Source organism: Micropterus salmoides, unplaced genomic scaffold (assembly GCF_014851395.1).
Source record: "Micropterus salmoides isolate LMB-PRFRI ecotype aquatic unplaced genomic scaffold, ASM1485139v1 Ms_hic_scaffold_7, whole genome shotgun sequence".
NCBI classification, from domain to species: domain Eukaryota; kingdom Metazoa; phylum Chordata; class Actinopteri; order Centrarchiformes; family Centrarchidae; genus Micropterus; species Micropterus salmoides.
In genome coordinates, this window is record NW_024044459.1 from 29739471 (window position 1) to 29757841 (window position 18371).

Consider the following 18371-nt stretch of genomic DNA (forward strand, 5'->3'; position numbering starts at 1 on the left):
CTGCAGCTTTGTTACATCTGAACAAATATTAGTATTGATTCTTATTCCATCAATGGTCTGATAATGTACCTGTAATGTTTGAAAATGGATCGTGTCTTCTAGCTGATGCTGAACAAACATCTATTTCCAAAATACCATAAACAAGATGCACTTTTTAGAAACTATCCACTTATCTTACTTTCACAGAGTTAGTTTGCTGCAGACATTCATGTGATAAGCAGTATAACACTGCCTCTTAGTGGTCCTGAGAAGAACTGTGTGGAGTTGATATTTTACCATGAGGAAAGACAGGTGTCGCCAGAATCACAAACACGCCACCATCTATCTGTAGAAATGGTTTCAAAGCACAAAAACTTAGAAAACATTTCTAATTCAAATCATACAATCCTACATATCACAGTAAATATGTAATATTTACACATAACAGTTTATGTTTAGTAGCCTAAATGCAATGAGTGTAATAATAATAATATAATAATAATAATAATCTTTGTAGAGCACTTTTCAAAAACAAGTTACAAAGTGCTTTAATAAGTGCAAAGACAATAATACCCAAAAGACAATAATACAAAAACAATACAAGATAAAAGCAAGAAAACATTGAAAAGACTAAAATACACGTTTAAGATAAATATAAAATTAGTAAAAAGAATAAAATAAAAGGGATAAAATAAAGTCAAATAAGATCAGGAAAGGCTCTCCTATAAAAGTATGTTTTAAGAAGGGACTTAAAAGAGTTCACTGACTCAGCTGACCTGATTTTCTCGGGCAGGCTGTTCCAGAGCCTCGGGGCCCTGACAGCAAACGCTCTGTCCCCTTTAGTTTTCAGTCGAGACTCTGGAACAGACAACAGACCTCTGCCCGAGGATCTCAAGGTACATGCTGGTGTGTATGGGACTAAAAGGTAAGAAATATAACAAGGCGAGAGGCCATGAAGAGCTTTAAAAGTGATCAATAAAATTTTAAAGTCAATTCTAAAACATACTGGGAGCCAGTGTAATGAAGCTAAAATAGGAGTAATGTGGTCATATTTCTTTGTTCTGGTTAAAATGGTCTCGGTGTCCTTAAAAGTTAACATAGATCGAATTTTTGCTATAATTCTAAGTTGATAAAAACAAGTTTTGTGGTGTGCTGCTCGAAATTTAAATTACTATCAAACCAAACACCAAGGTTCTTTACCACAGGCTGTGATTTACTAGGAAACCAGCAGATGGCAGTATTTGTTTTGCCATCTGCTGGGACCCAATGACCAGGATTTCTGTTTTGTCTGAGTTCAGCTGGAGGAAATTATTTGACATCCATTTTTTAACTTCACAATGGCAGTTGTTAAGTGAAATCAGCATTCCAGGGTCTGTGGATCTGACGGGCAAGTATATTTGTGTGTCATCAGCATAAATATGAAAAGAAATGCCATGTTTATGGATAATATGTCCAAGGGGAAGCAGATACAAGGAAAACAAAATGGGTCCTAAGACCGACCCCTGAGGCACACCATATTTAACTGGACAGAACGAAGAGACATAGTTGTTTACAGACACGCAAAACTTCCTATTTGACAGGTATGAAAACAATTCTAGGGCCGTACCAAGATCCCCACCCAGTGCCTCAGTCTGTCTAACATGATGTTGTGATCAATGGTGTCAAAAGCAGCGCTAAGGTCCAGGAGTACAAGGACTGAGCACATGCCTTCATCACCAGACATTAAAAGGTAATCGGTGACTTTAAGCAGGGCAGTCTCAGTGCTGTGGTACTTCCTGAAACCGGACTGAAACTTTTCAAATAATTTGTTATTTTCCAGTACAGTGAGCAGCTGTTTGGACACAATACTTTCTAGAATCTTTGCAATAAAAGGCAGTTTTGAAATTGGTCTAAAATTATGTGGGAGGGAGGGATCTAAACCAGGTTTCTTTAAAAGTGGGTTCACGCAAAATAATCAGGGACACAACCAGTAGATAGGGAGCTGGGCCCAACAGAATCTATTACTTTCAGTAAAAACTTTGTAGGTATTACATCAAGTGGGCTGGAGGACACTCTCATTTGTGATACTGTTTTTAAAAGCTCAGACAAGTCGATGGGATAAAACTGGTTAAAACTCTCTTGTTGCTGGTGAGGGACCTCTGAGTAAGAGGCCACGGGGGTAATAGAGGCTCTGATTGACACCACCTTATTGGTAAAATAAGATAAAAACAAATCACAGTCATCATTACTTCCAGCTGAGGCACAAGGAGGGGTTGGGTTTACCAGCTGATCTTAAACAGAAACCTGGGATTGTGTTTATGTGTAGTAATAAGTTCAGAAAAATAGTGTGTTCTCGCATCCTTAACCATGTTATTGTAGTTAATTAATAAATCCTTCAGACTGAGATAATGGACTTGGAGACTGGATTTTCTCCATCTGCGCTCTGCTTTCCTGCATTCCCTTTTTAGGCTGCGAATGCTGTCATTTATCCAGGGTTGCTTACTAGCTTTAGACGTAGGCCTAACCTTTAGAGGAGCAGTAATATTTAGTGACGACAAGCAGATATGATTGAAGTGATCGACCAGATTGTTGGTGTTGGAATCAGACAGGTGTTGGCTTTGGCTCTGAAAGAATGCGTAAAACTTTGAAACACTTTGTTCATTAAAGATGCGAGAACACACGGAGCTTGGTGAGGCGGCATGAGTAACAGGCGAATCGCAGCTAAAAACAATACATCTGTGGTCAGATATGGTCATGTCCACTAATTCCACAGAGGAAATGCTGACACCCAGGGTAAAAACCAAGTCCAGTGTATGACCACGGTTATGTGTTTGCCCTTTGACATGTTGTTTGAAGTTAAAAGAAGTGGCCATATTTAAAAAGTCAGTTGCATTAACATTGGTGGGGTCATCAACATGAATATTAAAATCGCCACAAAGAACAATTTTGTCATAATTTAAAACCAGAGTAGATAATACACTGATATGCAAGAGAGACAATATCTTATGTCATCATTTTAAATTAAATTATCATTACCATCAAAATATTACCTTTGAAAAATAATGTTAAGTATAACACATATCAATAATTGGTCATGTAACCATGCATGTGAAATAGGATCTTGTCACTGCTGTTTTATAAAGGCTTCCTTAACTTGAGTACATTCAGGAACAAGTTCAGACTGTAATCATTTTGTCATTTATTCATAAATTATTAGGCCTACTGGGTTTTGGCCAAGGGTGGATATTTCTTACCACTGTGGGGGAAATAAAAACATATCCCAGTGGGACACTTAGAAACAGAGTCGCAAAGGGTCTAGATGCAAAGAAGGTCTGCAGGTGACCAAACCACTGTGAGGCATCTGAGGGGGGAAGGCCACACTCTTTTAAAACCTAAAAGCACACTGGACTGGTAGTAAAGACCAAGAGTTATATTTAATTGTTTTGATCAAAATTATTGCTTCATTTACTAGTCCTGGATATTGGTAGGGACCTCTCTTGTAGCCGTACACCTTCTTTTATCAGTTTGTCAGTGCTAGATATCTATCATGGTCCTCAGTGGGTGGCTGAGTTAAACTCCTGTTATTTGTTTGATCTGCTGTTGCTTGTAGTATTTGCTGCTGGAATGCACATCCTTGATGAGGGTTATAAGAAAGAGCCAGAGTGTTCGCAGTCTTATAACTCTCTAAATCTGCAAGACAATGTGTGTATTTCAGATAGAAGGTGAGATCTTTTAGCAAATCTGGAGGTAACCAATCTTCTTTTAACCCTCTCATGTATGATTTATTAAAAATAATATCTAGATTTTTTAAAGATTCTTTTTATTACTCAAAATTGGTCTGCTATACAAATCCATTTACATTTATTTCAAAATTCTGTTATGTTTTTAAATTTGTTAACTGTCACCGTATGTGGACACCCTGCAATAAAGGAGTAAAATCCCACACCTGACAATATGGATTATTATGTTTTTATGTCATGTTATGCTATCTATTTAATGTCAATAGTTGGAAATTAAAACATGTTTTAGGAACAAATAGAGAAAAAACACTCACAGTGGTGTTGATAACTGTAGTTACATGTATGCGGAAATCCAGTAGCATATTGTTATCCTTATCTAACATCATGTTGAATCATCTCACTTTTAACATGTCAACATCCAACATGTAGCAGATTACATAGACTAATTTTATTAAGGGGGCCAGGCTGGGGCCAGTTGTTTTGTCAGAGGGGCACATTCAATCTGGGACAAAAGAGAGGCAATGTTCATAGTATACAATGTAATGTTTTAGTATGTTTCAGTTATTGTTTCAGTAACAGGATCTTTTCAGTAACTTAGTTATAGTTTTATTAAATTACATTATACAAAAAAAACTTGCTGTAAACTTTAGCTCAAGTTACAGTACATTCTTCGATGCAACACTTCTTTGTAAGGCTTCATGAACAGTGTAAGTTCCAGTGTACTAGTGTACTGTTCTCTGGATCCCAGTTTGTATTTTGTTTCCCACTTTTGGTAGGAAACAACCAACTTCTCCATATTCACCCCTGTTTTTAGTCATGATGTGAAATATACCCAAAAATAAAATACTTGATAGTAGGCCATCATCTGTGCATTAGAAAGGGGAGAGTTTTATGGCAGGTTAAAAAGCATCACCTACAGTCTGAAATAATATGTATCCCACAACTTTTGCTAGGGAAATAGAAACTTCTCAATATTCACCCCTATTTTTAGTCATGTAGTATGCACAAAATAAAATACCTGATAGTAGGCCATCATATGTGCATTATGGAGGGGGATACATATTTTGGCAGACTGCATGTCCAGCCTGGTAGGACCAGAAGGCTAAGTTATCGCTGTTTGTGTATGAAAAGTGCTGTTTAAATGCAATGCACTATTAAATTGTTATGATAATAACTTATCCTTTAAGGAGGACTTGGAACATTTTCCAGCAATATCCAAAGACCATGCAATAGAAACAAGGACAAAATATTGTCTACAATGCTGCATTAAGTTTAATGTACATTTTTGTCACAAATAGGAAGATAAAAGGAAGATACAGCCTATTACTATGATTACTGTAGACCAGGGCTTTTCAATTACAAATTCAAACCACAACCAAAACACAGCTGCGGTGGATGAGAGACTGAGCAGATTAAAACATCGCCTTTTGCGTGTTTATGCTTATTAAACAGGTGTGTTGTAGTATTGGCTTTTTACTCGCTAAGTTTTTATTGCACCACATAGGCCTGTTTTTATACTAAGGAGTCTATGAAGATTCTCAGTCATCAAGGTCATAGTTATCCAACGAAGGTTAAAGTGGTTAAAGTTTAACCATCGTTGGATATACTAAGGAGCGTGTTGTCTTCAATGTCGGTAATGTCCGCTGATCAGCTGGCTGACTTCGCCCAGTGTGTGCGCGTGCGTGTCTGTGTGTGGAGGCGCTGTACATGGAGAGGCTGCATGTTATGTTGAGCCGTGATTGGCGGTGATCGGTAAAGCCCATGTGAAACTCAACAAAAATGAGAAGGAAACGATATACCTCACTCTTTAGCTACTTTCATACACTGTAGGTCTACATGTAGTTTACTTTTGTTGTCATATATATTAGATTATGTGCTGGGCCACATGGAGGTTGCTTCCGGCTGGATGTGGCCCACCTTTTGGATAAAAAGGTAGTGAAAATAAATTAAGTGATAATTTCTTGACCTTGGTCAAACAACAACAATGGTTTGTATTTTAATTTATTTTAACCAGCTTTGTTAATCATTTGCTTTTCTGGATTGATAACGTTGATTTTGATGGAAACCAGCTAAACAGCTATAGGCTAATTGTAAAATAACAAGTAAAAATTAAAGTAGCTGATCGTTGCACTTTCACATTTGAAAAAAGATATGCTACATAATTTATTCAAATAATAATAAATGTAAGCCCTGTATTAAAGTAAAGTCAATGTACAGTGAATTTGTTGATTGATTAGTATGTTTATCTGGTCTGTATAGTGTGCAAGTGGATAACTGATTCATGATTTCTGCCATGTGCTAGTATTGTATTCATGTAAAAGATTACAAATGATTCTTTGCCGCAAGATGACATTTCCAAAATGAAAATGAATAACATGCTCTTATCTGAAAACATTTTGAGCTTCACACTTCATTCAAAAGTAGCTCTACTCAAGGTCCATTTACTCCAAACAAGTGAGTCAGTCATCACGACTGGATATTGTTTTATTGAATAATCCTATTTAGTTCAGTGTTAAAAGTGTCAAAATGTGTAATATGTGTTGTTATGGACGGATGTTAACTTTATAAGCTAAGAGGTACAGACGTTTCAGGAATTTGCGTCACACACACACATTTAACAATAAATATACAAACTGAACTAAAATAAGTGTAGCCAACCCATAAAATTTATCGTGTGTTTGGCCTCATCATTCCTGGCCTGGCCACATAAGAAAAACAGAAAATAGAATATCATTAGACATAAGACATTTTATTTTGTCTTTGTTTGTTTGTTTTTACATACATATATTACATATTTGCAAAAAATAACATTAAGAAGGCAAAATATACTGTACAGTTTAAAAAATGTAAATTACATTACTCTTTATGCTGTGAGTGCAATAAGTCATAGATTGTCCTCACCAAAATGTTTCATGTTTGTCTTTATCCTTATTTATCAATCACAATAAAAGTGCAGTTTCCTCTTTTTTCATACATTCTTTTACATGATCTGCTTAATATATTCACATCAGCATCGCAGTACATCTCCATGCTATACAACATTTACATGTTAGGGAAGAGAGAGTTGAATAACAATTATGCGACAAAGTTTCCTGGCTGGGCTTGAATCAGGCACACTGTGGTCACATGGCAAACCTCCCCAACCACTGGGCTACCAGGACACATTAGGTGGGCGCTGCTCGTAGTGTTTTCTTTGTTACAGTCACTCAGTAGCTTGTATTTGATGAGCCTTGCCTGGTGTCTCGGAGCTTAGAGCCCCCAAATAACAGACCTCCCCTCCAGTGATGGTGCATAGATGTCCCGTCGACATAGAGGGCAGGTGCCAAACTGCTGGCAGACCTTGGGGGCGCAGCGGTCACACAAACACCTGTGGCCACAGGGTAGAGTGATTCTGGCCTCTTTTGCCATGCACACCACACAGGACATTGCCCTGCTTTCACCTGTGAACAAAACAGAGGAATCACAATTACAAAGACTGACATAAGAGATAGGCAAATGTGTGCCATATTTTGAATCAACGCAAACAGCTGATTTCACTGATTCAATCAGTTAAGGGTCAAAAATCAGTATTTGGTTGGAAGGACTCTTTCTTACCTGCTGGGACTTCCATGTCAAGACAGGAGATGCATTGCTCGCTGTTTCCATGGAGGTTCGACACAGCAGGAGTCATCCTGCTGGGAATGTCAACATCCGGTGAGGTGGGGCGTTCAGGTGCAGGACAGGACCTTCTGGTGCGAAACAGCTCCCTTTTCTCTGAGCCTGCAGCAGAGTGTAGATACATCTTTTTACAATAGTCATTCACACAATTACTTGGCATGGTCAACAAATAAATAAGAACAAGAAAACGGGCCGTGCAGCCCAAACACATCGTTATCTAACAGTAAACTTACCCAGAAGGAAAATGGAGCACGTCTGTCCGTAGATGTCTATCATGGCCCACAGCGGCTTGCTCAGATCCACTCCTGTCAGTAGTTTGTGCTGCCTGATGTTGTTGCTAGTAATGTATAAGGAGCCTCCATTGGAAACCCAGAACTCAAGCTCTGAACCTGCTTGGCAGTAGGATTCATGCACGGGAGCAGCCCAGTGCCCGGAGATGTCAGTGAGGTTGGGGATGGCCATGTCGGGCAGAGGCTGAGATCTGGCTGAAGGTGGCACGTTGGTGAAGCCCACACGCAGAGCTCCTTGGCAGTTCATCAAATCCTTCTCCACCCTCAGAAGAATCCTCTCCTGGACCTCCACTGGGCGGCTAATGAACACCAGGCCGTTCCTGAACGTCTTCCCCGTCCTCTCTGCGAGTCGACACCCCTGGCTCAGGCGCACATTGTCTCCCACAGCCTGAGAGTGGAAGGTCAGAGGACCGAGGCAGGACAGGCCACACCGGAGTGACCTCTCTGACCCAACAACTGCAAAGGAAACAAAACAATCTTTTTAAAAATTGTTACATACAAGTCATGTTTGCACAAAGTGATTTCTTTGCGCATGTGTCACAGACAACCACAACAACAAAAAGCTGGTAAGTTTTGCTTTCACTATCTGAATACAGTGTAGTAAACAACACATTGTACTGTACTCATTTTAGACTAAAAGCAGTGAATGTGCTCGTAGTACAATATTTTTTCTCCTTAATGTTTACTGCTATAAATGAATATTGTTTGTGTCATAGGTAACTAATTCTACTAAGCTTAAGCTGTTAGGAATAAGTGACATATTTGATAAAACACATAATAAAGAGAAATTTCTTAACATCATCTAATCTAATAACTTGTTATTCTACAGCGATAAAGTTGATAATGATGGAGCTATAAACCGCAGTTAAAATAAATAAAAAAGTAATAATGAAACTAGCAGACACTCGTTCTTTCTATAACTGATAACAAAAGACCTGGGCATGAACAACTCACTTTAGTTTTGTATCTCACCAATCAGATTCTTAAGAATAATGACCACATTCTTAAAGGAAAGAATAGTTTCTTTCAGTAGCTCTTGAAAAAGAAATTAACTTAGAATGTTTTCTTGATGTACATGTGCATTAAAAAAGAAACTATAAGAGCTTTTTCATACCAAAGTACAAATTTATGCCATTAAGATTTGTGTTACTAAAATGTAGAATTCTAAATGAATTATTATTTATTTATTTTCAGTATTAGTATTAAGTTTAGTAAAAAAAAAAGTATTAATTCATATATTTTGATATCCTAAATTGAACTTAACAAATTGTAGTTAACAGAGGACTTTACAGATATTTTAAGCAGTGCTGTAAATTGCAGATCAAGCGGAGATCTTGTAAGATCCACAAATAATAAGAGGCTGTTTTCATGCAACCTATTGCAGGCCTTGCTGTCAGCATCATAAACAGCAGAATAAAACATGTCTTGATCCTTTAGGTCATATTATGACTACATGCCTAATGATTATTCTTTAATATAAACGGATGCCAGTTAATCATTTGCTTCAATAAAGATGTAAATAGGAGATAAAATTGTGAACAAGTAATAATGAAACTAGCAGACACGTGCTTGACTTTGAGCAACAGGTGAAGGTTTACCATTCATGCAAAGATGACTGATTAAAGTAAACACTGTATTTAATCAATGCATTTGTTAATTTGATAAAGAATGTATTAAATGTTAACTTAAGTATCATGCAGGTGTGACTCACATGTGTAGTAACTTTTTTTTACATGTGAAGCCCTTTCCTCATCAGTCGTAAGCTTAACGTTTCCAGTAAAACGGCTAGTTTCTAGTTATCTCTCATCTCCTGCATATGTGCCATGTTCTCAATCAATGCAAACAGCTGATTTCACTGATTCAATCAGTTAAGGGTCAAAAATCAGTATTTGGTTGAAAGGACTCTTTCTTACCTGCTGGGACTTCCATGTCAAGACAGGAGATGCATTGCTCGCTGTCTCCGTGGAGGTTCGACACAGCAGGAGTCATCCTGCTGGGAATGTCAACATCCAGTGAGGTGGGGCGTTCAGGGTGCAGGACAGGACCTTCTGGTGCGAAACAGCTCCCTTTTCTCTGAGCCTGCAGCAGAGTGTAGATACATCTTTTTACAATAGTCATTCACACAATTACTTGGCATGGTCAACAAATAAATAAGAACAAGAAAACGGGCCGTGCAGCCCAAACACATCGTTATCTAACAGTAAACTTACCCAGAAGGAAAATGGAGCACGTCTGTCCGTAGATGTCTATCATGGCCCACAGCGGCTTGCTCAGATCCACTCCTGTCAGTAGTTTGTGCTGCCTGATGTTGTTGCTAGTAATGTATAAGGAGCCTCCATTGGAAACCCAGAACTCCAGCACTGAACCTGCTTGGCAGTAGGATTCATGCACGGGAGCAGCCCAGTGCCCGTAGATGTAGTGAGGTTGGGGATGGCCATGTCGGGCAGAGGCTGAGATCTGGCTGAAGGTGGCACGTTGGTGAAGCCCACACGCAGAGTTCCGTGCCAGTTCATCAAATCCTTCTCCACCCTCAGACGAATCCTCTCCTGGACCTCCACTGGGCGGCTAATGAACACCAGGCCGTTCCTGAACGTCTTCCCCGTCCTCTCTGCGAGTCGAAACCCCTGGCTCAGGCGCACATTGTCTCCCACAGCCTGAGAGTGGAAGGTCAGAGGACCGAGGCAGGACAGGCCACACCGGAGTGACCTCTCTGACCCAACAACTGCAAAGGAAACAAAACAATCTTTTTAAAAAATCTTTACATACAAGTCATGTTTGCACAAAGTGATTTCTTTGCGCATGTGTCACAGACAACCACAACAACAAAAAGCTGGTAGTTTTGCTTTCACTATCTGAATACAGTGTAGTAAACAACACATTGTACTGTACTCATTTTAGACTAAAAGCAGTGAATGTGCTCGTAGTACAATATTTTTTCTCCTTAATGTTTACTGCTATAAATGAATATTGTTTGTGTCATAGGTAACTAATTCTACTAAGCTTAAGCTGTTAGGAATAAGTGACATATTTGATAAAACACATAATAAAGAGAAATTTCTTAACATCATCTAATCTAATAACTTGTTATTCTACAGCGATAAAGTTGATAATGATGGAGCTATAAACCGCAGTTAAAATAAATAAAAAAGTAATAATGAAACTAGCAGACACTCGTTCTTTCTATAACTGATAACAAAAGACCTGGGCATGAACAACTCACTTTAGTTTTGTATCTCACCAATCAGATTCTTAAGAATAATGACCACATTCTTAAAGGAAAGAATAGTTTCTTTCAGTAGCTCTTGAAAAAGAAATTAACTTAGAATGTGTTCTTGATGTACATGTGCATTAAAAAAGAAACTATAAGAGCTTTTTCATACCAAAGTACAAATTTATGCCATTAAGATTTGTGTTACTAAAATGTAGAATTCTAAATGAATTATTATTTATTTATTTTCAGTATTAGTATTAAGTTTAGTAATAACAACAAAAGTATAATTCATATATATTTTGATATCCTAAATTGAACTTAACAAATTGTAGTTAACAGAGGACTTTACAGATATTTTAAACAGTGCTGTAAATTGCAGATCAAGCGGAGATCTTGTAAGATCCACAAATAATAAGAGGCTGTTTTCATGCAACCTATTGCAGGCCTTGCTGTCAGCATCATAAACAGCAGAATAAAACATGTCTTGATCCTTTAGGTCATATTATGACTACATGCCTAATGATTATTCTTTAATATAAACGGATGCCAGTTAATCATTTGCTTCAATAAAGTTGTAAATAGGAGATAAAATTGTGAACAAGTAATAATGAAACTAGCAGACACGTGCTTGACTTTGAGCAACAGGTGAAGGTTTACCATTCATGCAAAGATGACTGATTAAAGTAAACACTGTATTTAATCAATGCATTTGTTAATTTGATAAAGAATGTATTAAATGTTAACTTAGTATCATGCAGGTGTGACTCACATGTGTAGTAACTTTTTTTTACATGTGAAGCCCTTTCCTCATCAGTCGTAAGCTTAACGTTTCCAGTAAAACGGCTAGTTTCTAGTTATCTCTCATCTCCTGCATATGTGCCATGTTCTCAATCAATGCAAACAGCTGATTTCACTGATTCAATCAGTTAAGGGTCAAAAATCAGTATTTGGTTGAAGGACTCTTTCTTACCTGCTGGGACTTCCATGTCAAGACAGGAGATGCATTGCTCGCTGTCTCCGTGGAGGTTCGACACAGCAGGAGTCATCCTGCTGGGAATGTCAACATCCAGTGAGGTGGGGCGTTCAGGTGCAGGACAGGACCTTCTGGTGCGAAACAGCTCCCTTTTCTCTGAGCCTGCAGCAGAGTGTAGATACATCTTTTTACAATAGTCATTCACACAATTACTTGGCATGGTCAACAAATAAATAAGAACAAGAAAACGGGCCGTGCAGCCCAAACACATCGTTATCTAACAGTAAACTTACCCAGAAGGAAAATGGAGCACGTCTGTCCGTAGATGTCTATCATGGCCCACAGCGGCTTGCTCAGATCCACTCCTGTCAGTAGTTTGTGCTGCCTGATGTTGTTGCTAGTAATGTATAAGGAGCCTCCATTGGAAACCCAGAACTCCAGCACTGAACCTGCTTGGCAGTAGGATTCATGCACGGGAGCAGCCCAGTGCCCGTAGATGTAAGTGAGGTTGGGGATGGCCATGTCGGGCAGAGGCTGAGATCTGGCTGAAGGTGGCACGTTGGTGAAGCCCACACGCAGAGTTCCGTGCCAGTTCATCAAATCCTTCTCCACCCTCAGAAGAATCCTCTCCTGGACCTCCACTGGGCGGCTAATGAACACCAGGCCGTTCCTGAACGTCTTCCCCGTCCTCTCTGCGAGTCGAACCCCTGGCTCAGGCGCACATTGTCTCCCACAGCCTGAGAGTGGAAGGTCAGAGGACCGAGGCAGGACAGGCCACACCGGAGTGACCTCTCTGACCCAACAACTGCAAAGGAAACAAAACAATCTTTTTAAAAAATCTTTACATGCAAGTCATGTTTGCACAAAGTGATTTCTTTGCGCATGTGTCACAGACAACCACAACAACAAAAAGCTGGTAAGTTTTGCTTTCACTATCTGAATACAGTGTAGTAAACAACACATTGTACTGTAGTCATTTTAGACTAAAAGCAGTGAATGTGCTCGTAGTACAATATTTTTTCTCCTTAATGTTTACTGCTATAAATGAATATTGTTTGTGTCATAGGTAACTAATTCTACTAAGCTTAAGCTGTTAGGAATAAGTGACATATTTGATAAAACACATAATAAAGAGAAATTTCTTAACATCATCTAATCTAATAACTTGTTATTCTACAGCGATAAAGTTGATAATGATGGAGCTATAAACCGCAGTTAAAATAAATAAAAAAGTAATAATGAAACTAGCAGACACTCGTTCTTTCTATAACTGATAACAAAAGACCTGGGCATGAACAACTCACTTTAGTTTTGTATCTCACCAATCAGATTCTTAAGAATAATGACCACATTCTTAAAGGAAAGAATAGTTTCTTTCAGTAGCTCTTGAAAAAGAAATTAACTTAGAATGTGTTCTTGATGTACATGTGCATTAAAAAAGAAACTATAAGAGCTTTTTCATACCAAAGTACAAATTTATGCCATTAAGATTTGTGTTACTAAAATGTAGAATTCTAAATGAATTATTATTTATTTATTTTCAGTATTAGTATTAAGTTTAGTAATAACAACAAAAGTGATAATTCATATATATTTTGACATCCTAAATTGAACTTAACAAATTGTAGTTAACAGAGGACTTTACAGATATTTTAAGCAGTGCTGTAAATTGCAGATCAAGCGGAGATCTTGTAAGATCCACAAATAATAAGAGGCTGTTTTCATGCAACCTATTGCAGGCCCTGCTGTCAGCATCATAAACAGCAGAATAAAACATGTCTTGATCCTTTAGGTCATATTATGACTACATGCCTAATGATTATTCTTTAATATAAACGGATGCCAGTTAATCATTTGCGTCAATAAAGATGTAAATAGGAGATAAAATTGTAAACGAGTAATAATGAAACTAGCAGACACGTGCTTGACTTTGAGCAACAGGTGAAGGTTTACCATTCATGCAAAGATGACTGATTAAAGTAAACACTGTATTTAATCAATGCATTTGTTAATTTGATAAAGAATGTATTAAATGTTAACTTATGTATCATGCAGGTGTGACTCACATGTGTAGTAACTTTTTTTTACATGTGAAGCCCTTTCCTCATCAGTCGTAAGCTTAACGTTTCCAGTAAAACGGCTAGTTTCTAGTTATCTCTCATCTCCTGCATATGTGCCATGTTCTCAATCAATGCAAACAGCTGATTTCACTGATTCAATCAGTTAAGGGTCAAAAATCAGTATTTGGTTGGAAGGACTCTTTCTTACCTGCTGGGACTTCCATGTCAAGACAGGAGATGCATTGCTCGCTGTTTCCGTGGAGGTTCGACACAGCAGGAGTCATCCTGCTGGGATTGTCAACATCCAGTGAGGTGGGGCGTTCAGGTGCAGGACAGGACCTTCTGGTGCAAAACAGCTCCCTTTTCTCTGAGCCTGCAGCAGAGTGTAGATACATCTTTTTACAATAGTCATTCACACAATTACTTGGCATGGTCAACAAATAAATAAGAACAAGAAAACGGGCCGTGCAGCCCAAACACATTGTTATCTAACAGTAAACTTACCCAGAAGGAAAATGGAGCACGTCTGTCCGTAGATGTCTATCATGGCCCACAGCGGCTTGCTCAGATCCACTCCTGTCAGTAGTTTGTGCTGCCTGATGTTGTTGCTAGTAATGTATAAGGAGCCTCCATTGGAAACCCAGAACTCAAGCTCTGAACCTGCTTGGCAGTAGGATTCATGCACGGGAGCAGCCCAGTGCCCGGAGATGTCAGTGAGGTTGGGGATGGCCATGTCGGGCAGAGGCTGAGATCTGGCTGAAGGTGGCACGTTGGTGAAGCCCACACGCAGAGCTCCTTGGCAGTTCATCAAATCCTTCTCCACCCTCAGACGAATCCTCTCCTGGACCTTCACTGGGCGGCTAATGAACACCAGGCCGTTCCTGAACGTCTTCCCCGTCCTCTCTGCGAGTCGACACCCCTGGCTCAGGCGCACATTGTCTCCCACAGCCTGAGAGTGGAAGGTCAGAGGACCGAGGCAGGACAGGCCACACCGGAGTGACCTCTCTGACCCAACAACTGCAAAGGAAACAAAACAATCTTTTTAAAAAATCTTTACATGCAAGTCATGTTTGCACAAAGTGATTTCTTTGCGCATGTGTCACAGACAACCACAACAACAAAAAGCTGGTAAGTTTTGCTTTCACTATCTGAATACAGTGTAGTAAACAACACTCAAGGTCACATTGCTTTCTTGATATTACTTGATACCAGTTAATAATTTATTTTTCTATAGCAATAAAGTTGATTCTGATGGAGCTATAACAGAACATAAAATTGTAAACTAGCAGACATTTCTATAACTGATAATGAAACCCCTGGGCATGAACAACTCGCTTCTGTTATGGATCTCACTTATTAGATTTTCTAAGAATAATGATCCCAGCCTTAATGGACAGAATACTGGTTTTCAGTACCTCTTGAAAATTTTTTTTAACATAGAGATGTTTTCATGATGTACATGTGCATTAAAGAACGATCTATAAGAGCTTTTTTCATACCAAAGTACAAATTTATGCCATTAAGATTTGTGTTACTAAAATGTAGAATTCTAAATGAATTATTATTTACTTATTTTCAGTATTAGTATTAAGTTTAGTAATAACAACAAAAGTGATAATTCATATATTTTGACATCCTAAATTGAACTTAACAAATTGTAAATACACTGTAGGCCTACATGTAGTTTACTTTTGTTGTCATATATATTAGATTATGTGCTGGGCCACATGGAGGTTGCTTCCGGCTGGATGTGGCCCAGCTTTTGGATAAAAAGGTAGTGAAAATAAATTAAGTGATAATTTCTTGACCTTGGTCAAACAACAAAACACATGGTTTGTATTTTAATTTATTTTAACCAGCTTTGTTAATCATTTGCTTTTCTGGATTGATAACGTTGATTTTGATGGAAACCAGCTAAACAGCTATAGGCTAATTGTAAAATAACAAGTAAAAATTAAAGTAGCTGATCGTTGCACTTTCACATTTGAAAAAAGATATGCTACATAATTTATTCAAATAATAATAAATGTAAGCGCTGTATTAATGTAAAGTCAATGTACAGTGAATTTGTTGATTGATTAGTATGTTTATCTGGTCTGTATAGTGTGCAAGTGGATAACTGATTCATGATTTCTGCCATGTGCTAGTATTGTATTCATGTAAAAGATTACAAATGATTCTTTGCCGCAAGATGACATTTCCAAAATGAAAATGAATAACATGCTCTTATCTGAAAACATTTTGAGCTTCACACTTCATTCAAAAGTAGCTCTACTCAAGGTCCATTTACTCCAAACAAGTGAGTTAGTCATCACGACTGGATATTGTTTTATTGAATAATCCTATTTAGTTCAGTGTTAAAAGTGTCAAAATGTGTAATATGTGTTGTTATGGACGGATGTTAACTTTATAAGCTAAGAGGTACAGACGTTTCAGGAATTTGCGTCACACACACACATTTAACAATAAATATACAAACTGAACTAAAATAAGTGTAGCCAACCCATAAAATTTATCGTGTGTTTGGCCTCATCATTCCTGGCCTGGCCACATAAGAAAAACAGAAAATAGAATATCATTAGACATAAGACATTTTATTTTGTCTTTGTTTGTTTGTTTTTACATACATATATTACATATTTGCAAAAAATAACATTAAGAAGGCAAAATATACTGTACAGTTTAAAAAATGTAAATTACATTACTCTTTATGCTGTGAGTGCAATAAGTCATAGATTGTCCTCACCAAAATGTTTCATGTTTGTCTTTATCCTTATTTATCAATCACAATAAAAGTGCAGTTTCCTCTTTTTTCATACATTCTTTTACATGATCTGCTTAATATATTCACATCAGCATCGCAGTACATCTCCATGCTATACAACATTTACATGTTAGGGAAGAGAGAGTTGAATAACAATTATGCGACAAAGTTTCCTGGCTGGGCTTGAATCAGGCACACTGTGGTCACATGGCAAACCTCCCCAACCACTGGGCTACCAGGACACATTAGGTGGGCGCTGCTCGTAGTGTTTTCTTTGTTACAGTCACTCAGTAGCTTGTATTTGATGAGCCTTGCCTGGTGTCTCGGAGCTTAGAGCCCCCAAATAACAGACCTCCCCTCCAGTGATGGTGCATAGATGTCCCGTCGACATAGAGGGCAGGTGCCAAACTGCTGGCAGACCTTGGGGGCGCAGCGGTCACACAAACACCTGTGGCCACAGGGTAGAGTGATTCTGGCCTCTTTTGCCATGCACACCACACAGGACATTGCCCTGCTTTCACCTGTGAACAAAACAGAGGAATCACAATTACAAAGACTGACATAAGAGATAGGCAAATGTGTGCCATATTTTGAATCAACGCAAACAGCTGATTTCACTGATTCAATCAGTTAAGGGTCAAAAATCAGTATTTGGTTGGAAGGACTCTTTCTTACCTGCTGGGACTTCCATGTCAAGACAGGAGATGCATTCCTCGCTGTTTCCATGGAGGTTCGACACAGCAGGAGTCATCCTGCTGGGAATGTCAACATCCGGTGAGGTGGGGCGTTCAGGTGCAGGACAGGACCTTCTGGTGCGAAACAGCTCCCTTTTCTCTGAGCCTGCAGCAGAGTGTAGATACATATTTTTACAATAGTCATTCACACAATTACTTGGCATGGTCAACAAATAAATAAGAACAAGAAAACGGGCCGTGCAGCCCAAACACATCGTTATCTAACAGTAAACTTACCCAGAAGGAAAATGGAGCACGTCTGTCCGTAGATGTCTATCATGGCCCACAGCGGCTTGCTCAGATCCACTCCTGTCAGTAGTTTGTGCTGCCTGATGTTGTTGCTAGTAATGTATAAGGAGCCTCCATTGGAAACCCAGAACTCAAGCTCTGAACCTGCTTGGCAGTAGGATTCATGCACGGGAGCAGCCCAGTGCCCGGAGATGTCAGTGAGGTTGGGGATGGCCATGTCGGGCAGAGGCTGAGATCTGGCTGAAGGTGGCACGTTGGTGAAGCCCACACGCAGAGCTCCTTGGCAGTTCATCAAATCCTTCTCCACCCTCAGAAGAATCCTCTCCTGGACCTCCACTGGGCGGCTAATGAACACCAGGCCGTTCCTGAATGTCTTCCCCGTCCTCTCTGCGAGTCGACACCCCTGGCTCAGGCGCACATTGTCTCCCACAGCCTGAGAGTGGAAGGTCAGAGGACCGAGGCAGGACAGGCCACACCGGAGTGACCTCTCTGACCCAACAACTGCAAAGGAAACAAAACAATCTTTTTAAAAAATTGTTACATACAAGTCATGTTTGCACAAAGTGATTTCTTTGCGCATGTGTCACAGACAACCACAACAACAAAAAGCTGGTAAGTTTTGCTTTCACTATCTGAATACAGTGTAGTAAACAACACATTGTACTGTACTCATTTTAGACTAAAAGCAGTGAATGTGCTCGTAGTACAATATTTTTTCTCCTTAATGTTTACTGC

At 38.9% G+C, this 18371-nt stretch overlaps 1 protein-coding gene across 1 annotated transcript in view; it reads right to left on the reverse strand.

Annotated features, from left to right (window-relative positions):
• Positions 1-6503: 6503 nt before the first annotated feature.
• The window catches only part of LOC119892444, a 34582-nt gene continuing 22714 nt past the window's right edge, over positions 6504-18371 (reverse strand). The window contains 14 exon segments of the mRNA XM_038704693.1: positions 6504-7138; positions 7293-7457; positions 7589-8101; positions 9559-9676; positions 9678-9724; positions 9856-10056; positions 10059-10367; positions 11827-11991; positions 12123-12533; positions 12536-12634; positions 14098-14262; positions 14394-14906; positions 17329-17493; positions 17625-18137. Coding sequence (XP_038560621.1) covers positions 6948-7138; positions 7293-7457; positions 7589-8101; positions 9559-9676; positions 9678-9724; positions 9856-10056; positions 10059-10367; positions 11827-11991; positions 12123-12533; positions 12536-12634; positions 14098-14262; positions 14394-14906; positions 17329-17493; positions 17625-18137 — 3575 coding nt within the window. The 3' untranslated portion in view covers positions 6504-6947.